This window comes from Microcebus murinus, chromosome 12, assembly GCF_040939455.1.
Source record: "Microcebus murinus isolate Inina chromosome 12, M.murinus_Inina_mat1.0, whole genome shotgun sequence".
In the NCBI taxonomy this organism is placed as follows: Eukaryota; Metazoa; Chordata; class Mammalia; order Primates; family Cheirogaleidae; genus Microcebus; species Microcebus murinus.
The window spans coordinates 45,185,485-45,199,675 of record NC_134115.1 but is presented as its reverse complement, the minus strand read 5'-3'; the positions used below and the strand labels follow the sequence as shown (position 1 = coordinate 45,199,675).

Genomic DNA, 14,191 nt, shown 5'->3' with positions numbered 1-14,191 from the left:
GGTCTATATGTAAACAGCATTAAACAGTAATAATAAAAGAAAAAGATGTGGCTGTGTATTGCTGCCTTGGCATGACTGAAGATTAATTCTTGTACAAACCCTGGAGGGACCATGCTACCATTTGATATTTGGCTTTATCATTACCCTTCAGTCCTGAATCCCAATAGCTATCTTTAAGATATGAGGGCTCTGAATTGTATTTGATACGTGGGATGTTTAATTACAACACTATGGCTTTCTTTAAATGCTACAGTGTTCAGGTTGCTTGTGGTTTCTATGTTCCTCTGGGTTGATGAAGTAATGAGACATGGGAGTAAGAAGAAAAAGAGAAAGAATAAAGAAGAGGGAGAGAGGATTGAAAGGAAAGAAGAAAAAGATAGGTAAGGCAAGAAAAAGATTGAGACTGGAAAGGAAAAAGAGAGAGGATGAGACAGAATTTTCACAAACGCACGAACATGTGCTTAACCCATGAGCAACCCATTGGGAGCACCTATTCTGTGCTTTTCAGGATGACTGTTGTTAGAGATAATGACCACAGAAGTTTCTGCCATCTCATCTGGCAGCTCAAAGGTAAACAGAAGCACTCAAAATATCATATTATGATAGAGTAGAAAGATTTGTACTCTTGTGTTTTAATCTCTTCTGGGAACATAAAATAAACAATAACAACTAAAATTCCCAATCCCCAAAGGAAAACAACTGAGTTTACTTACACAAGTGATCAGGTCCTTTCAAGACAAGGCGAATATGTCTGCTTCCATAGGGAATAGCAACCACAGTGTCGTCCACTAGAGAGAAGCAAAGCAAAGTCTTAAAAGCACGTCATTTGACACAAAATTGGTGACTGTCCCCCCCATAAAGGGACAGATGTCCATACCTCAAAGTATGACAATTTTATAAAGTGTTTAAAATGTAAAAGGCAATGTTTGTGAATCAAAATTTTAACTTTCTTCAAAATAAAATATGCCAGAGATGCTAGTCCACAGGGGTATTTGGCCTTTCTTGAAAATATGAATTTTGATATATTAAATAATGAATTTGCAAGTTTTAATTTGATTTTAAAGTCTGGTCTTATACCATGAAAATTCTCTAGATTAGAGTACTTGTGTTAAATTAAAAAATAAAAATAAATTCTAATGTTCAAATGATGAATTTATTATATCAAAATCTGGACTTTTCTCTGGCAGAGTATCTCAGATGAGTCAGACAGATAAGAGGAGGGGAAAATATATTTGCCGCATCCTTTGAACCCCTCCAGGGCAGAAATCATGCCTTCTAGTTCTTGAATATCCTTCACATTATCTACCCCTAATACTACATATAGTGAATGCCCCATAAATGTTTATTAATATTCCTCCACACACCCCCCTCTCTGTTTTCAAATATTTAAAAAAGTGGCTTAATCACAAATCATTTTATAATGGATTTCTTTTTGCCTACTTTCAAATTCGGCTTAAATTTATAAGAAGCAGACATTAAAAAAATTAGAGGTATATCACACACATTCCAAATACATCACAGGCATTCTTATTGAGAACTCCATTTGTGACAATAATGCCTTAAATTTACATGGCACTACAGAGTTTCACTTTCACCTAAACAATACTATTTACTCCCTCACCTAAAACTTGTGATGTCAACAAAGAGTATTTTACAAATGAAAAAATGAAGCCTTTGAGAAGTAGCACGCATAGTCCAAGCAAAGGGATAGGAGGGCACTCAAGAAGATTAAGAGAAAGGCAGAATTTAAAAAAAACAACAACTCATTAGCATATTCAGAAGTTCTGTGGGATTCTTTGTTCATACATATTGTTCCAATAGTACATATTATTATCCTGCCATTGGAAGAATTTAGTTTCAATAAAAGAATCCTCAAAGTTATCCAATTTCTCTGAAACTTAACATTATCATCCCATCTTTAGGAGAATTTAGTTTAAACAAGTAAATCTCAGAAGTTGCCCGACTTCTCTGATCCCCAGTTACCTCTTAATAATGTTGTGAATAGATACGAATATAGATATGGATATAGTTTTATAGATCTGTAGCCTGGAACACAGGAGGTATTCTGTAAATATCATTTTCCTCCCTCTTTTCCAAATCTCTTTAAGGCCAGAGATGAAAAACTGTTTATTTTTATTATTTTAAAACTCTCCAAGGCTCCTACCACTACCTGTTGAATGAGAAAAGAGAAACCATATGCTGATGCTCCTAATTTTTTACCTGAAGAGGTTACATTTACCAAGTTCTCTAGAATCCTGAATATTCTACTCATGCTACAACCTTACAGTTGTTTCTAATGTCATACTTTGTTAAAGAAAAGGCTGAATTTCAGAGAGCTGAGAGTTTGCAGCACATAAGAACACACAATGAAAGAAGAATACAGAAAGGGAACAATAACAACAAAACGTTAAGACTGGGCCCAAGGGGGGCTTTAAATACCATGCATGAAGAAATGACTTTTTAAGTTTGCAAAAGAAACTCCAAGCAGTTAAAACAATGGGATTTCTAGAAATAGATAGTCTTTGTTTATTCACAGGTCAAATAAAGTGCAAGTAGTAGGGAAGCTTTCTGCTCCACTCTGCACTGCTCAGCAGCCGCCTTCTGACCCACATGCCACTAGTGCAGCCTCCCTCTTGCTCTGCTGAGAAGCGACTCACATTCCCCAGGCTGGGCATTAATACCCTAGCTTTCAGCTGATGCAGTAACATTTGTATGCTCCCCAAAGAAGAGAGGGACGAAACCTAGAAAGTTGTTAAGGGGAAGAGAGTAGCTGGAGAGTATAGGGCAGGTAAAAGTAGAGCCTCTGGACTGCCTCTCTGGACTGCCTCGTCAAAGAGAAATGGAGCAGCTCAGGCTGGCGCAAACTTGCGCAGCTGGCAGCACACAACACAGTGGTGGGAAGAGTCACAGCCTACTCTATTGTTCTGAAAAGGCCTGATGTCCTCCTGGCAGGTGATCAGGCAACAAGCAAATCCATTAGTTTATTCCACAAATATTTTTTGAGTGGCTCTTAGTGTTAGGCTCCATGCCAGGCACTAGGGATTCAGTGACAAAGAAGACCAACAAAGCACTAGCCCTACAAGATAGATGGTCCTTGAAAAAGGAACCCGAGACAAAACATGTAGGGAAATACTACATCCTATATCCCACTGATGGAAATTCCCAAAGCACATTCGTTAGTTTCTTAGGAGCCCTGAACCAAAGAAACCCATTTCACTGTATTTGACCCAATGGACACCCAATGTGTTTAACCAGGGAAACTTTTTCATCTGTATCACTTGTTAACATCAGCTGACAGATATCAGAAAATAAATATACTTCAAGGAATGGTGCTCTTAATTTGATAAAAAGCAAAATAGAAAAAACAATTAAAAATTTTATTTTCTGCATGTTCATGAAAGCCACTCTTTCAGTTGTATACTTGTTAATAATTGTCTCATTTGCTGATAAATTCTCAATGATTTGGGACAGGCTGGGGGATTCTTCTGTTGGCACCTATTATAGTGTTGTGCACAGAGAGGTGTCTAAGATATCCCAGAATGAGAAAGCAATCTGGTCACAACACCTGCCTCCCCAGTGAATAATGCGATCGGTATGGCTGGCAAGGCAGGTGGCCACATCCGCTCCCACCGCGCTGTGCATTCCTCCGGTGCCCTTTGCTACAAAGACACACTGTTCTATGATCAAGTGCATCTGTCCTAATCTATTCTGGCTTTGTTGACGGAACCATAATGCCAGTCTTCAGGACATTTTTCTAGGTTATTAATCAACAATTCTAAAAGAACTGCTTCAGAGAACAGATATCTGTTTTCTCAGTTAAATGGACAAGCTTTACATGGGAATCATAAATTCTATCATTTCACGTATGTAAATTGCAAATGCCCTGTCTCAAGAAAATTGTTCCCAAGGATTTTACCTAAAAGATTTCCTTTAAAAATCCATATCTATATGTATATTCTACAACTTTCTATAAAGAACATTTTATATTCATTTTTAAACCTTGCCATATGTGGATGTTCTATATGATTCACTGCTGTATTAGAGAAAGGTGATAATGATAATATTTCGAAAAGACAGACTTTCTTATTCTGTTATCTGAGTTTATCTTATTTTAAGATCTGTTGATAAGTTCATGTTTTTAAAGACTCTTCCCTCTAAGCCTATGGGGCTGATACTTAATTTAATTTCAATTTTTAAAAATGAAAGAGACATGTTTTAGTACAATTGGGCACATATAAAAATAATCTGCCAATCTTCAGGAGGTTTTAATAGCATATTTTAAATCTTCATACAAATTTTATTACTCTTAACATATATCCAATAACATAAGGAGAAGCTGAGCATTTGAATATTCCAATCAATACCCCCCATCCCCAGTTTATCTATAATTGCACAAAGGAGGATATATACTGGACGGCCTAACATGGTGTTCCCATCCTCACCTGGGGAACTTCATCCTTCCAGTTGCCTATGCCAAAAACTTTGGAGCCATCTTTAACTTCATTTTTATGTCTAATCTGTTATTGTCAAAATATCCTGCTTCACTGAATTTAAGAGGAAGAATTTTTCATATTTTAACATAAATGAAATCAGAATGTATCTCACAATCAGTACTGTCTTATATTCTCTCTCACCCAGGCAGTAATCCCGCCATAGTTATATTTACCTGCAAAGGTGCTAACATCAGCATACCACTATCAAACTTGCAAAATGGGTGTCAGCATCTTGGAAGAAAATTCCAAGACAATAATGGAATATGTTCATTTAATCCCTAGGAATCAAATGATTATGGAAGATGAGGAATCAGAATGTTTAATCAGAATGTTTAATAACATTCCCATAGAGGAAGTGAAAAGCTGGCTAGGTATACAAAATTACAAAGTTGAATTAAGAGCCTAGCACCAACACTTTTGCTTCTGGCCAAAATAAAGTAACAGCAACCAGATTTAACATCTTGCCTAAAACAACCACAAAGTCAGATAAAATTACGTATAATAAAATCATGGTTTTTAAGATACCGGACACCAGGCAAAGAAGAGCAGCAATTCCTGAGAGTCAGAAAACAAACAAAGTAAGGCTTAATTGCCCCAGCTTACTGCCTTGAAAGAGTTTCTGGGCTATAGCTTTAGAAGTGAGAACTCAGGTAGACCTTTACTGAATTGAGGAGACAAAGCACAGAATCCAACGAAACCAAAACAGTTAGAATTTGTGGGACAAAGTAACACAAAGAGAGAGAGAGCTATACAGAAAGACAACTTTTGAGATGTAAGAGGGTCCCCTTTAAGTATCCAACAGCATGCTGATCAATACATGAATATGAGGAGACTACCTGGTCCACAGAAGGAACCACATGAAAGAATTACAGAGTAGGGTACATGGAGCTCATACAGAGTGGAGAATAGTATCTTATCCCACCAGCCAGACTGGAAAACTTCCATGGAACATTGAATAGAGTGTTCAGAAAGTTCTTGCCTCAATAGAAGGGCATAATCAGCTCTAGACAAAACATGGCTTTGGTCCTATCTACCAAATTTTAAGACTCAAAAGGATCTAACTGATTTAAAGTAGCTTAATTGCTCCCAGAACAAAACTCAAGATTATTTATAGGAATACAAAAGTATTGGGTACCCTACAAAATAAAATTTGCAATGTCTGGCATCCAGTCAAAAATTACTAGACATGCAGAGAAACCAAAAAATACAGCCCATATTGAATGAAAAAGCAATCAATCAAAATACAAAATGGACATTAAAATAGTTCCTATAACAGTATTCCATATGTTCACAAAGTTATGTACTGAAAAATTAATCTCCAGGCCCAAAAAGTTTCACTGTTGAATGCCACCAAATATTTAAAGAAGAAATAACATCAATTCTATACAATGTCTTCCAGAAAAAAGAAGGTGAGGGACCACTTCCCAACTCATTGTATGAGGCCATTTTATGTTAATACCAAAACCAGTCAAAGACATACCAAAAAAAAAGAATACTACAGACTAGTACCTCTCATGAACATTAGTACCTTTCATAAACATGTAGGTAAAATGTAAAAACCCTCAACAAAATATTATCAAATCAAACCAATAATTGATATAAAAAACAATACACCATGACCCAGTAGAATTTACCCCAGCAATGCAAGGTTGGTTTTTTATTTAAAAACCAATTAATGTAATCTATCACAATAAAAGTCTAAAGAAGAAAAACTACATGGTCATATCAATTGAGACAGAAAGAGAATTTGATAAAATTCAATATCTATTCATAATAATAAGTCTCAACACACTAGGAAAAGAAGGAAACTTCCTCAATATGATAAAGGGCATTTATAAAAAACCTATAGCTAACATCATACTCATTGGTGAGAAACTGAATGCATTCCTCTTAAGACTGGGAATAAGATACGGATGTCCATTCTCATCACTCCTATTCACCATTGCATTAAATGTCCTAGCTGGTACAATAAAGCCAGAAAAAAACAGCTTACAAATTGAAAAGAAATATGCAAAGCTACCCTTATTTGTAAACACGATGATTGTTTATTTATAAAATCTCAGTTATCTACCTAAAACTCTTAGAACTATTGAGTTTAGTAAGTTTGCATTATACATGGCCAACACACAAAAATCAATCATGTTTCTACAAACTAGCAATATACAGTTCAAAATGGAAATAAAAAATACAATTCCAAGCTAGGTGTGCTGCTGAGTGCCCGCAGTTCCAGCTAGTCAGGAAGCTGAGGCAAGAGGACCACTTGAGCCCAGGAGTTCAAGGCTGCAGTGTGCTATGATTGTACCTGTGAATAGCTACTGCACACTAGCCTGGACAACATAAACATCATCTCTAATAATAATAAAAAAATGAATACGATGCCATCTTTAATAGCTACAAAAAATACAACAGATATAAATCTAAGTAAAATATATATGTTGAAACTAAAAATGCTGATAAGAGAAATCAAAGAAGACCTAGATAAATGGAGAGACGTGAAGTCCTCATAAGTTGAGTGGCTTAACATAGTAAAGATGCTAAATCCCATACCCCTAAATCAATCTGTAGAATTGACATAATTCTAATCAAAATCCCAACAAGATTTTTTATAGCTATGAACAAGGAGACAGTAAAATTTATATGAAAAGGCAAAGAACCAGAATAGAATAGCCAAAATGAGTGGTTGAAAAGAAGAATAAAGTTGGAGAAATCACACTACTTCATTTTAAGACTTATTTTAAAGCTATAATGGCAATGGAAAATTGGTGAAATGACAGATACATATGTCAGAATAGACTCCAAAAATAGACCCACGTAGAAATGGCCAATGGATTTTTGACAAAGATTTAAAGACAATTCAAGGGAGAAAAGATTATCTTTTCAATAACTGGTGCTGGAAGAATTGGGCATCTCTATGCCAAAGAAATAAAAAAAAAGTCATTTCAGACAAACCAAGTGGGATAAAAATTTAAAAAAAAAATTCATCAACTTACCCATAAATTTATCACTTTTATACAAATAACTGAAAGTAGGTCATTGATCTAAAGGTAAAATGCTAAACCATAACATTTCTAGAAGAAAGCATAGGAGATCCTTGTGACCTGAGCTTAGGCAAGAAGTTCTTACACATAACATTAAAAGCACAACCCATTAAAAAAATGATAACTTGGTCTTTATCTACATGTAAAGCTTTTGCTTTGTTAAGCAATTTGAAAAAAAAAAAGACTACAGAGAAAATATTTTCGAATCACATAACCAACAAAGGACATGTACCTAGAACATATAAAGAATTCTAGTAGACAGCCAAGCAGCCCATTTTTAAAATGAGCAAAAGAACTGAACTGACACTATATCAAAGAAGAATAAAGCACACATGGTAGGTAGAATAATACACCCTTCCTCCCTGCCAAAGATGTCCATATAATACTACAAGGCAAGGGGGAATTAAGGCTTCTGATGGGATTAAGACTGCTAATTAACTGACCTTAAAGTGATTATCCCAGATTATCTGAGTGGCCTTAATGTAATCACAAATGTTTTCTAAAATAGAAGAGGGAGGCAGGAGAGGAGGTTAGAGTGAGAGACAGATCTGAAGAAGCTATGCTGCTGGCTCGAAGAAGCCTAGGAATGCGAATCACCTCCAGAAGCTGGAAAATCAACATAGAAGAAAAATGGATTCTCCACTAGAGCTTCCAGAAGTAACACCCCCTGCTATCACTTTGGTTGTAGCCCAGTGAAACCTATTTTGGTTTTCTGACCCTCTAGAACCATAAAATAATAGATTTGTATTGCTTTAAATCACTAAGGTTGTTGTAACGTGTTATAGCAGCAATTGCAAACTAATATGGCTTGAAAAGATGTTCAACATCATTAGCCATTAGGCAAATGCAAATTAAAACAGTGATGAGATACTACTACACACTAATAAGGAAGGCTGAAGTTAAGAATACTGACAATATCAAGTGATGGCAAAAATGAAGAGCAAGTGAAAGTCTCATGCATTGCTGGTGGAAATGCAAAATGCTAAGCCCCTCTGGAAAACAGTTTGATGCTTTTTAAAAATGTTAAATATACACCTACCATATTATCCAGCCATTCTACTCCTAGGAATTTACTCAAGAGTAATGAAGGCATATGTCTATACAAAGACATGTACATGAATGTTCATAGAAGCTATATTTGTAACAAGCACAAAGTGGAAAGGACCCAAATGTCCATCAACAGGTGAATGTACAAACTAACTACAGCATGTCCATACCATGAAATTGCTATTCAGCAATAAAATAAAATGAGCTATTGATGTATACTGCAGTATTAATGAATCTCAAAATAATTATGCTGAATGAAAGAAGCTAGACAGGAAAAGTACACATTTTATAATTTCATTTGTATTAAACTCCAGAAAGCTCAACCACAGTGACAGTGGTTGCCAGGCAACAGGGGCAGGAGGGAAGGGTTGCAAGGGCACAAGGAAACTTTAGGGATGATGGATATGTTTATAGTCTTGATCATGGTAATGGTTGTACAGGTGTATGCCTATGTAAAAACTTACCGAACTGTACACTTTAAATGTGAAGTTTATGGTATGCTAATTATACGTCAATAAAACTCTTTTAAAAAAGGGCCAAGTACCAATGGATTTTATTTCTTTCACAGGTTCTTTTTAAAATGCTATATCACCAGGGCCCCTGATGATTTGCAGAAATGAACTGAGTAAAAAATGATTTTAAAAAGAGTTGATGTTTGAGAAAAAGTTATATTTTGGTTTTACTTATAAATTGATTTCAGCTTTATTTTCCTTTATTTGTATACACAAGAGCAATATATGATAAAATATGTCTAAATATAAAATAGATCTTTTAAGAACGATGAAGTAAAACTCTAAGTGGTTGGAAAGCACTGTGTCATGGTTTCTTAGTTTCAACGGCAGCTTTTTTTTTTCTTTCTTAGTGACACATAAGATAATGGTGCATCTTTCAATCAGTGATGTCTTAGACTCAAAGAAATGCGGTACAGTATATCTATAATCAGACCACTTCTCATTATGTCCACAGCTACTGGTGCAGTCCAAGCCATCATCATCCCTAGCCTGGCTAACTGTATAATAGCATCCCCACTGCTGTCTGTGCTTAGTATAGTAGACAGAGTGATCCTTTTAAAAAGTAAATCAGATCCCTTGAGGCTCTGATTCGAGCGGGGAGGGCGAGCATGGGCAATATATGTAACCTTAACACTTGTACCCCCATAATATGCTAAAATAAAAAAATACTAAAAATAAATAGAAAAGCTTCATAGAAAAATAAATAAATAAAAAGTAAATCAGATCAAGTTATTCCTCTACTCAAAATCCGCCAATGACTTCTCATCTCATTCAGACTAAGATCCAAAGTCCTTACAAAACCCTACACCATCTGTGCCACTCTTTACCTTGCCTGTCAACCTTCCTGCCTTCCTCCTTCCCTCTAGTCTTTCTGAAACTCACTTTGCTTTGGTCACACTGGCTTCTTTCATCCTGAAATGTGTCACAAATGCAAATACCTCAGGACCTTTGCACTTTCCCACTTTCCCTCCCTCCCTCCCCCCCTCTCTTTCTCTCTCCTCCCTCCCTCCCTCCCTCCCTCCCTCCCTCCCTCCCTCCCTCCCTCCCTCCCTCCCTCCATCCCTCCCTCCCTCCCTCCCTTCCTTCCTTCCTTCCTTCCTTCCTTCCTTCCTTCCTTCCTTCCTTCCTTCCTTCCTTCCTTCCTTCCTTCTTAGATTCTCTTACCCCTAACTTTTGCATGGTGTCCTTTCTTATCTCCCTCAGATTCTTGCTCAAATGCCATGTTCTCAGTGAGTCTTCTCCTTACTAATCTAATGAAAATTGCAACTCCCCTCCAATATCCTTGGCTGCCAGCTCACACCCATTTTTTGTTCTTTTCCCCTGATTTTTCCATGGCTTCTATCACCATATCACACACACACACACACACACACACATAATTTAGTTACATGTTTGTCTGTCTGTCCCTCAGACTAGTATGTGAGTCCCATGAGAAAAGATGGATTTTGTCTGTTTTGCTCTTTGCTGTGTTTCCAGCACCTAGAAAAGTTCCTCAGGACGTAGCAGGTGCCCAATAACTTTTTGCCATCGAATGAATAAATATATATAGCCTTGAGTGGCTTGTGAGTATAGCCTGAAGCAGCCAGGGGCATGGTAAGAATTTCTTTAATGTTTTGTGCTTTTTCTAAAATACCCATATGTATGTTGTACTTTATAATATAGAGGCCTGTGTTTTATTATAAACATACTATACTTCAAAATCTTTGAGCCAGAATGATAGTCCGGGAATATGTTTACCCATATGCATTATATATCAGCACAAGCCACAGTCTCAGAGGCACATCCTTAAGTATTAGGAACTTCATCTTATCTTGACATAAATTAGTTTATCTGGCCCTTGCCACTCACGGAGTCGGGGAGAGAGCTTGAGGATACCCAGGTGATTTCAAAACATGCAGAAACATATGAGAGATCTGCAAAGCTAGAGATACCAAATAGATAACCAATAGGCTGGCTCTAGGTCTAAGAATAGTCTCAGTATACTTGGAAAATACATAATATAGTACAAGTCAATAAAGCTTGCAAGAAAATGAGTCTAAATTTCAAAAATCAAAAGCAAGGTAATGTTAGCTATATTTCACTCTTCTTTGGGCTACGTAAGTCGAGAAGTGACCAGAAAAAAATAGAAAGACCGAATGCTCTCAGTGGGCAGTCTTTTCCTTTATAAAAAGGAAAAGAGTGCCTTGATCTTGCTCTATTTCCATGGCCTGTATTTGTTAGGCAATTATAAGGCCTTTTAATTAAAAAAATTGTTTTTAAAAATTTACCAGCAAATGGCAGCCATTTGATAAATTTCTCCGACTTCTCTTTTTCCTTCTGGCACATTCTACCATGGTCTTTCTCCACCCCCCTGTCTTTTCTGTGTTCCCCTGAGGCTTGATAACATAGAGAAAAACTTGGATCTAAGTTCAGAAAGAAAATGAGTTCAATGTGGGGAATCTGAGTGCTAGGAGTTCGGAAAGAGCATGTGGCTAAGCTTACGGTGTGTTTTGGCAGAACACGGGGGAGAGATTTGGCAGAACTTCCCCAGGGGTGGAGAACTGCTCACCTGGCCAGTGCACCGGCCCCACAGAGCAGCCTAATCTTCCCTGCCAGTGAGTTGCCTTGCAGTCTGTAAATATAGGATGGAAGATTCTTCTAGGGTGGAGAAAACCTAAGCGAGGCAGTTTGTTCAGCATCTGCTATAGATTGTGGTGAGGTGTATGCATATGCTGGGCTTTATTGATATAAATCATCTTGTCAGGAGGCATCATCAGCACTAAGGTAAACGAATCAATTGCATATTGTCATTATGTATAATCATCAGGTTGTGTATTAGAATACACAATTTACACATTGTCGGTCTTGAATAGAGCACTTTCCATTGAGGTATTTATTTGCAGACCTGGAGATGACATATAGCTCTTTATTGGCTTCACTTTGCTCCTTCAGAGCTTCTCTACCTTTGTTCCCGTGACCGGACCCCAGAGGTCATGAGTCACTCCCTACTAGGAGGGTAAAAGGAGTATCTGAGCAGAATGCTCTGGCTCCTCTATGAGAACAGGAAGATGGGGGATTATGACTAAAGAAAGTTTTCCACCATTGCAAACATGCTCTTAGACATTACTATACAGCAGTTACTACACAAATGCATGGCATCCTCTTTGGTGCCTAATAGTAATTCCTAGATAAAGAGCACTGATTCAATTATGGGACAGAAATAATTCGAAAGATTTTAACTTTCTTAGCATTCCTTAAAGAGTTCTGTTAAGAGTGATCTTTTAAATGCAAGTTTTTTCAAATATCCAACCATGCAGAGATTTACAAAAGAATTACGCCTCTATCCATTTCTGGTTTCCATCTTCCAAGTTCTTTAATTTTTCATCTTATAGAAGAAGCTACCAACACACATGACCAGTGAAAAATCTGGCCTGAATGTACTATATCAGTGTCTAAGTTACCTCATCCTTCATTCTATCTGCCAGAGTCTTTTAACTTTTTTATTTTTTGCAGAATCACAGCTTTCACTGCCTCCAGGGGAGTTAGAATGTGGAGAGTTCTCTAAACTGGCACCTCCAATTTTTCATGTGTTTAAAAGGCGCTAGTCTTTCTTCCTGCCCCCTCTTCTTCTCTCGAGCCTAGTCCTTTGGCAAGCTGCCTTTTCATGACTTCTCTGAGTAGTTCTGTCGTGCACACCAGAGTGACTGCATTTGCCGTTCTTCTTGGCCTACAAGGCCGTTTAAAGCCACAACTGCCCTCCCCCATACATCAATTGTTTTCCTCCAGCTAGTCAACAAGTAAAGAGAACAAAACCCACACTCAGTAAAGATATTCATTCTCATTTCCCAAGCCAAGGAGACATATAAGAAGAGGTACTCAATCAAGGATCTGTTGAAGGATTGTGGGTAACAGCAAAATCTGGAGACAATATGCCAAGTGAGGCCCAAATAATTCTAAAAATGCATGTCCTTGAGTACAAGGGCTATCTTATTTTCATGTGTCTCCGCTGCAGCGCCTAGAACAGTGACTGCCATAGAGGACAGTGTATTGTACAATGAAACAGATCAATGACCGCACTGTTGGCTCAGGTATCGTGAGAACTTATACCATCTACCCTAGCAGGACCTGACTGGGCAGACATATCTGAGGCACCTTGCCTTGATGCATCTTTCTGCTTTCTAAGTGTCCCATCACAGAGACTGCCAGCAGGGCTGGGAGACAGTCCTGAGGAACGAGTAAGTGCTTAGGCTCTGGAGTCAGACTCTGAACCCAAATCTTGGCTCTATTACTTTAGAGCTATGTGACCCTGAGCAAGTCACATAGCCTGGCTAAGCCTCAGTTATGTCATTCATAATGTGGAGATTAACAGCACCTTGCTCATGAGGTTTAAATGACATGATCGTGTGACATTACCGAAAGTGCATGTATAATAAATACACTTTTTTTTTTTTGCTGGTATAGAGAGATCAGGACACAAAGGTCAATAAAAACCTTCACGTAATCACTGCCCCATATTAGTTCTGAAGGAATCTGTGTCAGTCAGCCCTGACCAAAGGCCACTTTGTAAATGAAATCCATGTGATTTCACAGCGATAGGAGTGGATTTGTGCTGACCATTCTGTTCTCCCTGCTATATTCCGCCAGGCATATCACAAAACACATCAGGCAGGAGCTGGGGTACAGTCTGTCCACGTGGTGGGCAGCAAAGCTCACGTTTGCACGGGGAGTGCCTCTAGACCTGTCACTCTTGCTATGCCCCAGAAGGAAAGGTTTCCCCCTTAGGATTGCAGCTGCCAATCTGACCCGTCCCATCTAAGCTAACCCACAAGCAGGAACATGAAGCTTTCTACAGCATTTCCAGGTTTGTCTGCATTCTGGTGGAGGTGTTATTCCCTGGCTGCTGAGGGGAGCCAGAGCTAAGCCAAGGGAGAATAACAAATCAACAAATCCACAGATTGCCCCATCTCTGTAATATCTTACATTTGGTTGCGGAGAGCTGGGATTTATACTGCCCTCGGACCAGTCGGCAGGTGGACCCGTCTCCATTGCAGACCCCACAGTTATCTTCCTTGACGGTGCTTCCCAGCTGGTGATCACAGCCAACAATCTAGCAAGAAAGAGA

The 14,191-nt window shown here is 38.0% G+C and overlaps 1 protein-coding gene across 3 annotated transcripts in view; it reads right to left on the bottom strand.

The window, feature by feature from the left end:
• The window catches only part of ADAMTSL1 (ADAMTS like 1), an 856,830-nt gene that overhangs the window by 214,861 nt on the left and 627,778 nt on the right, over positions 1–14,191 (bottom strand). For all 3 annotated transcript variants that reach the window (XM_012769704.2, XM_012769705.2, XM_012769706.3), the window contains 2 exons: positions 14,050–14,176; positions 714–788 (listed from right to left, as the gene is read on the bottom strand). In XM_012769704.2, coding sequence (XP_012625158.2) covers positions 714–788; positions 14,050–14,176 — 202 coding nt within the window. The remainder of the gene's footprint in view (positions 1–713; positions 789–14,049; positions 14,177–14,191) is intronic.